General features: G+C 35.6%; 2 protein-coding genes and 1 pseudogene across 2 annotated transcripts; 1 reads left to right on the top strand and 2 right to left on the bottom strand.

Moving 5' to 3' along the window:
* Positions 1 to 6,505, top strand: LOC125873509 (uncharacterized; annotated as a pseudogene).
* A 386-nt stretch (positions 6,506 to 6,891) lies between these two features.
* Positions 6,892 to 7,695, bottom strand: LOC125873508 (mitogen-activated protein kinase kinase kinase 20-like). Its single transcript, XM_049554434.1, has one exon. The coding sequence runs from the start codon at positions 7,693 to 7,695 to the stop codon at positions 6,892 to 6,894; it is 804 nt and encodes a 267-aa protein (XP_049410391.1).
* A 1,192-nt stretch (positions 7,696 to 8,887) lies between these two features.
* On the bottom strand, positions 8,888 to 15,242 carry LOC125875017 (uncharacterized). Its single transcript, XM_049556070.1, has 4 exons — positions 14,941 to 15,242; positions 14,406 to 14,518; positions 14,239 to 14,323; positions 8,888 to 9,379 (listed from the first exon to the last, which is right to left on the bottom strand). Exons 1-4 carry the CDS (start codon positions 15,157 to 15,159, stop codon positions 9,290 to 9,292), a joined length of 507 nt encoding a protein of 168 aa, XP_049412027.1. The 5' UTR covers positions 15,160 to 15,242; the 3' UTR covers positions 8,888 to 9,289.
* Positions 15,243 to 15,937: the final 695 nt, after the last annotated feature.

The raw sequence follows: 15,937 nt of genomic DNA, 5'->3' as shown, positions 1-15,937 counted from the left end.
ATGGTTTGGATCCTGGAAATCAAGGTGAATCTGGGGCAGCTCCTTTTGTCCAAAGGGAATGACAAAGATTTGGTGAAAGTTATGTCATCACTTTCTCAAGCTAATCTCACAAATAATTTGACTATTTCGAAGGAAAAAGCGGAGATGAGTGCTCCTAGGTGGGCTGATTTGGTTGATGAAGATGTGCAGGTTTCACCTCCTCTTTTGAATGCTAAATTAAGTCCACAAGCTCTAGAAATTTGCCTAAAAGTGTGATTGCAAAGAAGAATGAATCAGATGCCTTAGCATTAGGATTTAGTCCCACTGATGCTTAAGCTATTGATATGGGCGATGATTTTTTTGATGAGGATGAGGAAGATAATACGTTGGACATATGCTTTGATAAAGTGGCTAGGGATGAGGATATTTCATCTTGGCATCAAAGAAGTGGAAGCAACAAAAGTAAAAAAGAAGACACATGGTAGGCAACACAGTTGGGATGGTAAAATCCTGGGGAGTTCGTTCCAAGTCAAATACCAATGTGACTGGCAAAACAAGATTATATGACAGTGTTATGATTTAACAAGATCCAATAAACCCAAGAATAAGTGATGAACTATCAAGTGTTTTGTCAGACAAATTTGAAGAAGAAGACAAGAGGAAGATACTTCAGGTTAATTTAGAGGGACAATCTATTATTTTAAATTCATACCTTTGTAAAAGGAAGATTGAGGTTGATAACTCAACTTTCTTCTTGGCTTTTATATTTGTGCATTATTTAAGTATCCTCATTTGTAATATCATCATAGAGTGTATCACAAACTATGGTTACAGAATACCTAGCTCTCTCTAGTTCTTATTTTCTTCATGCTTGTTAATTAGTAGAGCTTCATAACCGTATCAGGATTGGTAAAGTAAAGCCTAACCCCCTTGCTTGTACTTATCCCTATTGAGGATTTTTATGTTAATAAAAGGCCACTAGACACTCTGTCTAGTGGTATAGATTAATATATATGGAACATCAGAGTAGTAGTGAATATCTACAATGATAGAAAGTTTCACTAACGTTGATTAGCAGTTGCCATGATAAATACTCATTAGTGTTAACTTAAATATGTTTTAAATTCACTAACCTTATATCTATTGCCTTTTTACTTTCTAAATATAGATTCTTTGTATCAAGAAGGTACTATGGCACTATAAAGGAAAAATAATATTTTTTTATTATGTGTAAATAATCTAAATACGTGTTCTAGTAACGTAACAAAAGCCTTGGCATAATTGGTAAAGTTGCTACCACATGACGAGGAGGTCACGGGTTCGAGCGGTGGAAAAAACCTTTTATAGAAATGTAGAGTAAGATTGCATACAATAGAATCTTGTGGTCCAACCCTTCACCAAAATCCACGCCTACAGAAACTTAGTGCACCGGACTGTCCTTTGCCGAAGGAATTTCAATCCTTAGGAAAATCCTTTGTACGCAAAAACATTTTGTATGTCTTTCCACAAACTTTAATTTTCATCCAATAATAATTAATTATGTCATCACATCCTCCTCTTTAAGAAACTAGCGAGTTGTGCCGTTATAAATGGTATCAAAGACACTCTTGTATCATCCTTGTCGATGTGGGCTAGAGGCGGGTCCAACCCTAGGAAAATCCCATGTGGTGAGACAAACCTCGGTGAGGAAGTTGAGTCCCTAAGAGGGGGTGTATGTGACACCCTAGCTAGCTTAGGATAAAAAGCTCTACATCTATAAAACATTAGAGAGAGATGTTGGGTATATAAGTAAGAGGGACTTACACCATAGCGACGTGTTTCAAAGCGTGCAGGCTTAGGCCCAAAGTGGACAATATCACTAACGGGATGGGCCATTATAGATGGTACTAGAGCTACTCTTGTATCAACCTTGTCGAAGTGGGTCAGAGTTTAATTGAGTTTAGGTAAATCTCGGTAAGACAGGGAAAACCTCGGTGAAGATGTTGGTTATATAAGTAAGAAAGTTGTACACCATAGTGACGCATTTTAAAGTCGTGCGAGCCTAAGCCTAAAGCGAACAATATTACTAACGGTCTAAGCTGTTATATCCCTCCTCCCCGACAACATATGCCCCTCACAACATTTCCAGTTTCATCCTTGAGTCTCATTATTTTTTAACAAATGCTTCATAATCTTACCCGATGGGTGGTGTCATCACTCAAGCCTTGAAAATCCTGCTCATCACTTACTCATTTGACACGTATGGACGTCAACAGGAATTGGAACTTATTACTTTAAGTTCAATTGCACAATCAAGGGTAGAATAAAACATGCAACTTCTTTAATGTTTGTGTAGCCTCTTCATTATTTATGTGTTCGTCGACAAACCCTAGTTCTCGGATACCACTTATGAACATGATGGGTACATAGAAGTGAAAGGTAAAGAAACTCATAAAACATTGAGTAATTCATTAAGTGAAAAGTTAACAAAAAGATCGATTAAAAAAAAAAAACTACGCGAGGCTACATCAGAAATCTTACAAAATAAAACATGGCATGAGTATGGTATCTATGGGACTTCTAAGTCACACATGAGACAAGTCCCTTACTATACCAAAAACATACAAAAAGAGTCACTTCATAAGCAAAAGTGCCTCAATGATAAATAAGGCTCACCACAAGCCAATGAAATGAGTAGAGTGCCTTGTGAGGATTAGTGCCGCCCTGAGAGTCCATACGTGCATCACAAAAAGATGCAGTACCTTGACAAAAGAGAAGTGATTACATGTGAAATAGTACTCACATGATGAGCTGAACCCAAATATAAGAGAATGTAAGTTGTACTAGCACCAACTTATTGCTATACTAAAGTACAAACCAACAAACAAATTTCTTGTCATGTATTTACAATGGCAGCAAGAAAATCTGTATTGTACCATTGACTTTTACTATTCTTTACCTCCTTGAAGTGCTTCTTTAGGAGTACTGGAGGTATTTCCGTCTAGATGAGATATAATACTTGGAATGTGGTGGATATGAGTTGCTGTAAAAGGGGGATTTATTACATATATAAGCATCTAAGCTAAATAAAGATGAAAACATGATTTTGCTGATTATGATTTACCTTTGTGTAACTGTTGACATTTTGTTTCCTCGTTCTTCATTTTGTTCATATGGTAATGTTGATTTTAATTTGAATTTTTTGTCTTTTCTTATGAACTTGCAGGAAAAAAGTTGTACAATTTGTGGTGATATAGGTTCTCAAGAAGCAATTATTACCTGCTATAAGTGTAAATATGTTGATGTGCACCAGTAAGTTCTCTCTCTCGATTTTTAGCATGTCAAGGCAGTCAGGCAAGCTGAAAGTCATGATCTCTTATCCATTCTTGCTCCATCACCTTGTGCCATATCTATATGTTCATTGTAAACTTCAAACATTGTCCCAATCCCAAACCCATTCTTTTTTGATTGACTTGCCATTTCTAAGGGAGAAGTTGATCTTTTGACACAAGGGGCTGCTCCTCTTGAAGAAAATTGCGAGTTAGATTATCAGCTTTTGCTCCCCTTTTATTGAAACTTAAATAGGGATGAAAAGTGAAATAGAACTAAAAGCTTAAATGGAAGTGATATTACCTCTTAGGGAGAGTAAGGACCTCTTCGAGTTGTCTAATCTTTCTGGCATTCGAATCCTAATAGTATTGGGTTCCACCTAAAGGATACATTGATTCTTTCATTAGAATGTTGTGGCCAGGGGCGGCTCTAATAAATCGGTGGCCTAAAGCCAAATTCGAATGGAGGCCTTAAATTCGAATATATTTTTTTATGAAGTTTATTATAGCCAATTATTTAATCTTTCTTGAGACATAGTACTCATAATTTATCAAACTTCTATTACTTCTTTGCTCTTTTATGAAAAGTTTATATTTTCTACAAATAATACTCAATATTTTTTTAAAAAAAATATGCATAACATATTTTATTTTTTTTTAAATGAGGCCCCTCAAATTTTGGGGCCTAAGGCGGTTGCTTTTTTCTCAAAGGGGAAGAGCCGCCACTGGTTGTGGCATTTAATTCTATTAAGTACATAGTTCTCTTCTTATTTTTAAAAATTCTGCTTTTCTCTTCCTTTCAGAAATTCCGTGTCGGGCTATTATGTTGATGCACCAGTGGATTGGTGTTGTGAAGAATGTGATACTGACAAATGGATAATATCTTTATCACATGGACTAGAAAATGTGCAATCCGAGGGATCCTCTGCAAAGATTTGTCTGAGTACTGTGCAACCAAAGAAACATAGTAAGTTTCCTCGTGGGAGTAGGAATCGTATTAACTGGGAAAAGGAGGTAAAGACTGGGAAAGCCAGATATCTACCTGTTGAAGAAGCACTTGGTCTGCAATCAGGCATGGAGAAATATGAATCACCACTGGTAACTATTGTGTCCTCAAGAGTTGTGTCAGCCGAATCCATGGCAATCGTGACTCAAGGGCATTTTAGCAATCCTAGAGTTCAAATTTCAAATTATTTTCCTAAGAAGAGCGCAATGCAATTATCTAAAGGTTAAGTGTTCACCAACATCTTTTGTATTCATTAATTGGTTTAATTTGTCCTCTTTTTATACCTCTAGTCTTTAGAAATTTCATTTTCTATCATTTACTTTTGTACTTTCATCCAATTGATGTAGCCTATTTTTTAGGTCCTGCTGGTTCTACCATTATGGAGCATAGGAGTCCCAATGCTGTGAATGAGAGTCGAATGATGAATTCATCTACGACACACCCTTGTGATCCTGCTTTAGTTCCTTCCTGGAAGTAAGTACCCTTCATGAATGCGCATCAATTTCTAATATAGTTTAACACGGGGTAAACTGAGCTCCATAAAAGTTTAAATTCAGCAAGTTAGTCTTTTGCATATTTCTCCCTGGTTACCTTGTGACTTTTTTTATGGCAGCAAGTTAGTCTTTTGCAAATGAGTTTAAGAAATTCCCCCTGTGGAATGGAAAGGTTGCCCAGAAAATTAGTTGGGGTGTAAGCAAGCTCTGGGAACGTCATTAGTATAACTAAAGAAAATGAATAGGACATTGTATAATATATGCCTAACTATGGGAAAGAGTTCTACGTACTATATATTTTTGTGTCCTTGAAACTCGAATAAGCGTTTCGTTATTCATCGAAAACAGAGAAGTTTACCTTTGATTATTCTACGTACTATATATATATATATATATATATATATATATTGAAGATCTTTTTTTACTTGAAGAATTGGAACAACTCAACAGGAATACAGGTTCACTTCCCTATAATAATTAGTCTTTCTCGTCTTTGCATTTTAGGGGAAATTTTGACATCTTAGGTGCGCTGGAACTTGCACCTGGGATATTCAATAATTGTATCCAGGCTCTTCCTCCTTGCAGAGTTAGACGTAAGGTGTATGAGTTCTCAGGGCTATTGCCTGATACTCTTAAACTTGAACTAGTTCCCCGTGGGGATATCTGGGCAAGTCTGTTCAACAGTCATTTTCCGGATAAAGAAGACATAGGACTTTATTTCTTCGCAAGTGAGAGAGAAAGGTCAGCTTCTACCCTATATATCTATCCCGAAAAGGGATAGGGGTGCAAAGTAGAAGTGCGCCCTTGCCCAAGATTATTTTAACTAGAAATTGATTTGAATTTCCCATTATCTGTAGGTCTGAGAGATATATTGCCCTGGTGGAGTTTATGCATAGCAAGGATTTGGTGTTGAGAACTCTTTATCCATGATGTTGAGTTGATTATACTGGCATCCACAGCCCTGTGCAGTGATTCTCAAAGTACATTTATAATCTCTATGTTCTTTTCTCATTTTCTTATTCCCTTCCATCAATTTTTAGGTAATATGTATATTCAATTATGCTCTGTAGAAGATCAATTTTCCTGTCTATCCAGAAGATTATTCCTTTTTAAGTTAGCAATACTTGTTTGGTTTCGTTTGAATATAAATGCTTTAATGCGGTAAGTCATCAGGCCAAGCTGTAGAAGTACTGATTGTACAATCGGGAGCTGAAAAATATTTAACTTGGATTGTTTTATCTGTAGTTTGTGTGTCTTGAATGTAAGTTCAAATTCTGGAGCTGCATCTCACCTTGTGGATGTTCTTGCAGGATGGAACAGTAAGCACTTCCTATGGGGATTATTTTACTGCATGGGACAAGACACCGATGGATGTGCTGAAAGAGGCAGCAACAAAGTGATGGATATGGAGATAGACATGATAGCTGGAGAAGATGTAGGAACGCTGGACATTGTGCTCCACTCATGGTTGTAGATCTGTTCACAACGAGTTTTCTTCATTCAGTTCTATCTTCTTCAGTCTGTTTTAGCCCAGCTTCTTCTGTCTATCTCAATGCTTGCATCATCTATCTGACTCGTATCTTTTGGTTATATCATCCGACTCTAGTGTTAGACTCCTCATACTATTTGTCACAAATACAAATCAACAATTAGATTTATGGTCAATATGTGAGTACTGAGCTCTTTAATCGTTGATACAGTTATGGTCAGTATGTGAATTTAAAACGGAACAAGTTGCTTAAAACAACTCAGTTGGTATGGCACAGCCTTCACTATCTTCAACATTTGCAAATTAAAGAACAAATATCACTGGAACTGAAATGGTTGAAGACATTTTATCGGAAAGATATGTTTCCTTGTGATATGCTCTGCATTCTGAAATGTTTGAAGACACTTTATCGATGATATGCCACTCATCCATGCCCGAAAAATGAAAGAATTAAAAAATCCTTTTTATATATTTCAGATCACAGAAAGATGTTTCTCAAAATTTAAATGAATAATCATGAATTTGCTATAAAGTTTGCAGTTTGAAATTGGACTAGCATTTAACACTAATGAATAATATAGAATAGAACTCGTCTTTCTTTGTAAGGAATGTTGATCATTTATACAACTTTTTTATTATCAANTCGGCAGTCCAACGCGAGCTGGGATTCTTCGCAAGACATCTCTTCAGAAAATCTTTGGCTTCCTTTGACAACTTTGAATTCTGAAACTTAGGTTTCTCAAACGCGATTTGGTGCAACACATGATCATCATCTCCGTCCCACAGCGGTGTCCCTGTAATCAGCTCATAGACAGTGCAACCAAGAGCCCAAATATCAACGTGTGGGCCATAGTCATAGTTACGCACCAATTCAGGTGCCATATACCTTTTTGTTCCCCTGATCATCAGTTCCCGTTTTTCTTTCACGGCCTGTTCAAAAGTCATGGAAAGCCCGAAATCAGCAATCTTGGCAGTTTCTTCAGTGCCCACCAGGAGAATATTGTCAGGCTTGATGTCGCAGTGAATAATTCCATTAGTGTGAATGCAACTGAGGCCTAAAAGAACATTCTTTGTGTGTTTTTTAACTTCAAACTCGGGCAGTGAATTGCAATTGCAAAGACGATTGGCAAGGCTTCCTCCTGATGCATACTCCAGCAATAAGTTGTAAATGATGACTTCATCTTCAAATGAGAGATTAGCTCCGAAACAGTGAATAATGCAAGGAGAGTGTTTGAACATACCGAGAAATTCCTCTTCTTCTTTCAACGATTGAGAATCACTGTAGTTGCAAGACTTGACAGCAATAAGAGAGGGAAGAGTAACGCCATTAAATAGTGCGTTAGACGTAGAAGCTAACGAGACAACACCAAATCCACCTTGACCAAGAGTTGTGCCTCTCTTCCACAATAATTCCGCCATATATTGAATGTGCAATTTGTTGGTAGTATAGTATAGTAAATGTACATACTAAGGCAGAGTAATTTATAGATGATGTTACTCTGTTCCTATTTTAATTTGGATTAAACCTTTCTTTTCCCATTTCCATTCCTATACCAAAATGGATTCTCAAAGTTTATTTTCTTAAAAAGATGAAAGTTTCTAATAGTTTCAAAATTTAACTATAGGTTTGTTTCCTTCTTCACTATTCTTTTCCTATTCTTTTCGTTTTTATTTTCCTAAACAAGATATTTGTGAAATAATTTATTAATCAAATTAAAGAGCATAATTAAGGGAGGGAAAATCAGTATATTTTCATTTGGATTAAACCTTTCCTTTCCTATACCAAAATGGATCCTCAAAGTTTCTTAAAAGATGAAAGTTTCTAATAGTTTCAAAATTTAACTATAGGTTTGTTTCCTTCTACACTATTCTTCTCGTCTGTTTTTTGCTTTTATTTTCCTTAATAAATTTCTTAAACAAGATATTTGTGAAATAAATTATTAATCAAACTAAAGAGCATAATTTAAAGGCGGGAAAATCAATATATTTTAATTTTTTTTCCATTAATAATAATAAATAGATTTTAAAAAGGATTATTAATCAAATTAAAGAGCATAATTTTCGGGAGGGAAAATCAGTCAGCATAAACAACGTGCATACATACTATTTATACAATATTATATATTATATATACAGACGACTAATTTTTTTGGTTCATGGTGCCCTGTTCGAAATCCATGATGAGCATAGTGGGTTCAGATTTGGTTTTAAAGCTGCTGGACATGTGAGAGCACATAGTGAAAAAGATACACCAATAACTTTGGGTAGTCCTGTTTAAGAAATGAGTTGCAATCATAGCTATTTTAAATTGCAAATAATTATTTTTTGGTTAGTCTGAAGTTCTTGAGCCGAAAAAATAGGTTTGAAATATTTTTAGACTAAAAAGGTGAATGAAAGGTATTTGTGAACCATTTTTCATATGATGGGGTATTTTTGGCCATTTTCCATTAGCTTAATTAACTTCATGATAAATGGTTTACAAACATTATTAGTTTGAATAAATGGTAAACCTGATTGTGTCCATATGTTTCTTAGAATCGCATTTACACATTATTTTAATGAGCCACCTTGTCACTAAATACCTAAAAATATGAAAGAAGAAAAAAACACATAATCAAACTAGTTTATTCATCTCATTTCCTGACAAATCAATAAAAAGAAGTAAAATAATCAGTTCAAATTAAGAACATATGACTTGATAAAGATAAGTTAATTCATAAGAAAGAACATGACGGCAACTTCACTTGGATACAACTTTTTTGTCCATGCAACTTTCTCCTTACATCATCTCTTGTATTTTTATTTGTTCTTACAAGAACAATCAAAATCCATATCCATTTTGCCAGAGAAATAGAATAACAGCTTTGTCACAAAAGACCTGAAACAAAACCTGTTACGTGTTTGCCTTGAAAAAAATCTTCTACACTGCACTGATTCAAGAGGACAACCAACAAGATCAGAAGAAACGCCACTCAAGTGAGAGTGGCAGTAAGAGCATCAGAGTAAAAATGCTTTAACTACAGAAACTGAGCTTCTTCATCACTTTTGCATAAGCCAAAGGGACCGTAGCAGGTTGCCTGAGCCGACGTTTTGATTTCTTAGACTGCACCAAACAATAAAACCCATTTAGCACCACATTGAAGAAGTCATTACTGAAGTTCATGACCAATGCAAGTGTACAAACACAACAACATGCAGATAATTCAACTGAAGAAGCTCAACTTCATGTAAGCGCTCAAGAATCTATTTTTAGTGATAAGTGTGTCATTTTATTTATATGAACAGAAAACATGGCAGTTTACTCCAGAACATTTTGACCTTTCTATATTTCTACAACCAAGAATCTACCAGATAATCAAACTTATCAAGTCCATGAGTCCTCGAACTCTTTTTTTTTAGACTGGTAACATTTTGTATTCCTCAGCATCAAGGGCTATGCTGGCCACCTCCAAAAAGTTGTTAGGCTGGAACTAATTTTAGAAGGCCAAAAGTCCTGGAAAATCCAAAGATTTGCCTTCCAAAATCAAGTGATCTCAAAACCTATAGCTTCCTAATCCACTCAATGAAGGCATAAAAGAAAGTGATTGAGAAGTTGCGATCTCACAACAGACTTCACCTTGCTAAGGAAATTTTGAACTTCCTATTCCTCTGAACAAGAAGAATTACCACATAGTTAAACATAAGTGAAATCGCAGTTAGACTAGTTCAGCCTAAAAAATCGCAAGATTAAGTTCTCGTATCAAATGTTGTTATTAGTTATTACTGCACCAGAGTTGCATTTAGCTGCGATGCATAATATTGTTACTAACTATTTTACTATGGTCCAAGCAATTATTATTATCAAATAAATAACTAGCACAGAGGGCAGGCAGGAATTACGTTTCTGCACTTTTAAAAAAAAGTTGTTTTGCCGCACCCAAGAGAGTAGCATAACAGTCTAGTGCTCAATGAAGAGGACTGAGAATCATGAGGTCTCCGGTTCCCAGAGGAGGCAAAAACACTAGGTGATTTCTTCCGTATGTCAAAGTTTCCTGATATCTATCTTGGTGAGAGGTAGCAAGTACCACGTGGAATTAATCTAGGTGTACGCAAGTTGGCCCGGACATAAAGATTATCAACGACAAAAAAAGATGTTTTGCCAAATACACAAGTTTCCACTTTCCACATCAGGAAGATTCTGCCCCACTCCCTTCCTCCAACCCACCCCAAAAAATGGTTTCAGATGTTGCCCTTACTCACCGAAGGAAAAATGCACAACTTCATAACAATTAAAGGCTAGCAGACTTCTACCATATCAAGCTACATGTGTACATTAACAAAAACAATCAATGGACTGTCTCTCAATCCAAAATTAACTAGTCTATGCTTTTTAAATCTTATTTATCCATGCCCTCTCTATTCAGATTCATTTTATTACTAATGCTAATATCAGAGAATATATCATAGTTAGACAGTTTTACACTGGTGGTCAACATCAACAGTCAACCTCCACATTTCTTCTCCTTTATCCAGGGATGGGACGGATATACTTTGTGAAACTCACCTATCAATTAACTATAAAGTAGATTCCCTACTTTTTCGTATAGTGCTTGTATGCACAGAATCCCTTTCCTCATAAGAAATTGGTCTTTGCATTTGATTATATTATTTACATGCAACCATATCTAATTAGGGAAAAAGTCATGACAGATGATAGGTAAGAAACAAATGACAACCAATGAATCAATCAATCACGCCTCAAACTCAAATTAGTTGAATCAGATATATGAAGTTTCTTTCTCCGTTCTGTTCTATTCAAGTATATCCAAGACTTAAAAATTTGTATTTTGGTGCACAATTTGAACACATAGAGCTAATGATGAATGGGTGCAATGTATCTGAAAGTGCTACAGGAATAGTGGTGTTTAAAATTTGCTTAGGGCTCGACAAAGAAGAAAATGAAACAGTAAGAAGTGAAAAGATTTTATAGAACAAAAAAAAGGAAGAAGACAGGGTGAAGAAGATTTTTAATAATTTCTAAAATGCTTATTCAGTCAAGTCTCCTAAAAAATAAAGGAATACAGAAGTGTTCTAGTAAAGAATTTAGAGGATAAATGATGCATCAAAACAAGTACTGCAACGGAATCATATTCACCTGGCACTTTTCAAGCTGGTATATAGCAGCACATGGCATATGATTTGCAGCATGCTATCAGAGGGTTTTTTTTCTTTGGGTTGATAGATCAGATAATTTTTTACAATGACAGTGCCTTTAAGATCAGAGGATGGCATATTAATTGGGATGAATTTATTTTTGATAAGTAATTGGGTTCGATTATTTAAGTAACTTTTATTATCTGTTTCCTATTTCTTAAACATCTTCTTCCTTAATCTTTCGTCCAAATTAGCTTGAGAATTAGGAAATACAGTTTTTTTTCAGGATAAAGGCTGTCTTTCAAAATTAAAAAAAGAGCTATTATAGCTTTGTAATCGCTCAACTTATTATCTGTGATATTTTATCAATTTTCTTGAACCCCCTTTTTTTTTGACAAGGTAACAGACAAATTCTGGAACCCCCCCCNCCCCCCCCCCCCCCTTTATAAAGGGGATGAAAAGTCTTTTAATGTACATGCATAAGCACTTTATGGAGCAATCAATAAAGTTTCACTTATCAAGAAAAAAATCTGTGATATTTTGCCTCTGGTCCTGATGTTGTATCCCAGAACTTCTTTCAATCAATCAACTAAGCCTCTATTCCGAATCAGTTGAATTATTTGCTAAAAACAACCCTTTTAAGCATTTCCCCTTATTTGCCTTTAGGAAATGAGGGCTTTCACATGAATCAAAGTAAAACTCCTACTTCCACAATCCCGTATGTATTACTTGGAATCATAACTAAAGACGGCCTACACAAACATGTCGGGAAACAGGAGTTGAAGAAATCATTACAAAACTTGATGGACAAACCAAACATCCTAATGAACACATTAGATGGAGTAAGAAATTAATGGTGAAAATAAAGATAGTTATCTTAATAATTTCAAGCACTATGAAAAGTAGTGATGAAGATCAAACGAGCTATTTCAAGAATTTGATTTTGATACATCAGGATTAGATCAGGGAATCAGAATAATCCTCCAGTTAATGATATTCATCCCCCATAAAGATGATCTACTTCCTATTTTTATAAGATTGTATTTAACTTTTCAGACACTACCAGTGCTCTCCAACTCTTTGATAAAAGTTCTACAAGTCAAACAGACGAATAATATACATGTCTGGAGAATTTGATGGAAATACTTGTGGTCATGCCCTTTTTTACTAAAATATACGAGTTGTGGCAGGAAAAAAACCTGCTTCTCAGTAACGAGTATGAGTTTGTATAAGGTTCAATTATCCGGTCGGAGTTAATCTTTAAGAAGAATAATATGTCATCAACGAAGCACACAAATATAATTTTAATTGGGGATGCTTTATGTACATCAAGTCATATTCAGCTGGAATAATCATATAAAGGTGAAGACATGAAAAACCTTGCACGCATGATACCTTCAAATCAAATTATCATTTATCACAGGAAGGGGAGAAAGTGTTCTTAAAAAGTTATGATTACCCGACGAGCTGTAGATGTAACTTTGGAAAGACTAACATAAAGTTGTTTCAGCTAGCCAACGAAAGGTAAAGGAAGAAAGGGTGGAAAGGATTACAAGGGCATTCCCTAATTCCTACTCAGCATGGAAAGCGAAGACTTGAGCACCAGCTTCTTTTTTCCAACCTAAGGACAACTGAATGCTGATAGAAGAACACATGCGAAGACAAGAAGTGCGGCAGAATCATTATTCACCACTGTGGCAGCATTATAGTTGTGGTCCTATAGCACTCTTCTGTAAGGCTTGGATTCTTAGTTCAGATTTTATTTTTCACTTATTCTAGGCTACATTTTATTATTTGGTTCCTAGCTGTTTTCACTTCCTTTCAAGTAGTTTGTTAGTCAACCACAATTACGTAGTCATTTCTTGATGACATCTTTTTTGTCCTCTCAAGCACCTCAAGTTGCCTTTTTATTCCACCTCAACTATTCTCATTCTTGATTCATATCTAGATTCACTTCCCAGAATTCTCCTTGAAACAATTCCTAATTTGTTTAGGCTCCAACATTTGGAAACTCCAAATTGAAGATCTCACACCAAACTTCTGTACTCCCTAATTTCTTTCGTTTTTTTGAGGATAACTCCCTATTCCCTAATTTCTTTCTCCTAGGTAGGAATCACAATTTATCAACTAAAGAGAAATAAACCTCGCAAAATTCGCGGTAAGCTTTAAGTTCATTACATCTTTGGACCCTAAATCAGTCCTGGATTGCTAAATCATTTCACTATATTGAGCAAAATTAACCCTACAATTTCAAGAAGTTTACAAACTTCTCTTTTATAAACCATTGTGTTCGGGTCAACTTGTGCACACCTCGACTAATTCCACGGGGTACCTACTACCTCCCACTAGAACAGTCAATAAGTTTTCAAACTCCTACATCGCTGGATTTTTAACAGAGATGCTTTTTGGGAGTTGTTAAGCAAAGCATACAGTACAGAATTTGACTGTAACAATAACTATAACAGCTAGGAACCTTCCAACTCCTTGCTAAACAGTAATTAATTAGCTTGCATGGTGGGAAGAAAGATGAGTGCTTTCACAGAGAAACATTCTTCTTTTCACAACACCCCTCCCCTAAAACCCTGGAAGAGTTCTGGCAAACAGTTAAAAGGGAGGATCAGCTATTGATCCTTATTAGTCGAACAGTCAAGCAGTTTTCTATTAACAACAATAAGACAAGTACCAAGTCAAACACATAAGTGATTAAAATTATACCCTAAAACACCACCTCACATGCATTAAGGTAATATTAACAACAATTGAGTGTCCATGTATACCGCATTTCGCTTAATTAATCAAAGCTTCCAAAAGAAAAAGAGAAATGCTGACCTTTAAATGTGCATTGTGTCTCTTCCCCTCTTTCCAGCGCCTAATCTGGCCATCCTTCATAACACGAAATCTGTCCTTATAAGACCTAATCCAGTAGCAAGAAGTACTAATTATCTTCAATATCCAACACAAACTTAAAGACAAATCAAATTAAGTCATATACATACGAATAAAATTTCATTTTGATTTTCTTGACTTTTGATGTGATTGGAGTCATCGGCTTCCTGCTTTTCAACTTCCTTTTCCTCTGTTTCGCAGTGATGTACCGCACTTGCATGAACTAGAAATCAACAATCAACTCTAAACAAGTAAATAACAGAAAATCCCAATAAACACACAACAGACACTAAAAACTATTAAACACGGCAGAAATCAACACTGAACAAGTAAATAACAGGATAAGCTACAAGCATTCTTAGCTCCACCCAAGAACAATCATATGAAATCAAGGTCACATTTTTGTTAACCCCTTTCCATTCCCTTTCATTTTCCAGCACTTAGACTATGGCAATTTACGTAATTAATAACAATTAAACTAGCACATTATACTATTCTAAGCATTATCTGCATAGGCAAATCCAAGATTTCAAGTAATTGGGGTTTGGAGGTCCACTGCACCCACTACTCCTCTTGGGCAATTGTACGAACTTAATATAAATACACACTCCAATAAGATGAAAATGAAAAAAGAAGGCAACTTACAGAAAGGGGGAGGAGAGACGAGTGAGTGGGGAACGAAACAGGGCCACCATGGCAAAGGGGTTTAAAGGTGGGAGAGAGTATTGAATGTGTGAAGGGTTTGTTAATAATGGGATTGGTAGCAGTGTGGAGAAGACGATAAGGAGGAAGAGGGTGGTGATGGGTATTTGGAGTTGAACGGAGAGCGGCGAGGGATCGGAGCTTAGAGCACCATCTCTGCATCTTTGCTCTCTATTTGGGACTTAGGTTTTTTGCTTTCGATTGTAAGAGCCAAAAGAGGAGAGACACCATCATTTTTAATTTGGGGAGTCATTATGATATTTTAACAAAATAAATTTCATGAGAAATTATTTTAGTTATTAGGAAAAAAAATTGGAAGTTATGTTTTATAATTATTTAATTATTTATTACTTGCTTCGGTAAACTTTCTTATATAATTATTAATTAACTTTTAGAACTTAATTCTTCATGTAAAAAGTTTTTGATTTATAAATTTTTATTTTATTTTTGTAAAATATATTTTTTCTTTTTTTTATTTTATAGTGATGTATCGCATGAAGCAAAGATGGAAGTGAAGATCAATACAAAAGTCATACAGCCAAGAGAGAGGGGAAGTTTCAAGTAGCTTGGGTCAATTTCTAAGAAAAGGGGAGATTGATGATAATATCGATCATCATATTAAAGCTAAAAGGCAAAAATGGAGGCTCGCATCGGGTTATGTGAGATAAAAATATGTCACCAAGACTTAAATATAAGCTCTAGAGAGTCGTGGTACCTACATTGTTTTATAGAGAAGATGTTGGCATGTCAAGAATGCACATGTTCAAAATTAGATGAGGTACGAGGATGTTCAGATGGATGTGCGGACATACTAGCTAGGAGTGGTAGGACTAGGAACGAAGTTATACATGACAAAGTGGGAGTGACCTTCGTGACGGATGTAAGAACAGCAAGACTAAGATAGTTCGACATATAAGAGGAGGTATATGGAGGCATCAAT

Source organism: Solanum stenotomum, chromosome 8, assembly GCF_019186545.1.
Source record: "Solanum stenotomum isolate F172 chromosome 8, ASM1918654v1, whole genome shotgun sequence".
NCBI lineage: Eukaryota > Viridiplantae > Streptophyta > Magnoliopsida > Solanales > Solanaceae > Solanum > Solanum stenotomum.
The sequence above is the reverse complement of the archived record's forward strand: the minus strand, read 5'-3'. Positions and strand labels throughout refer to the sequence as shown.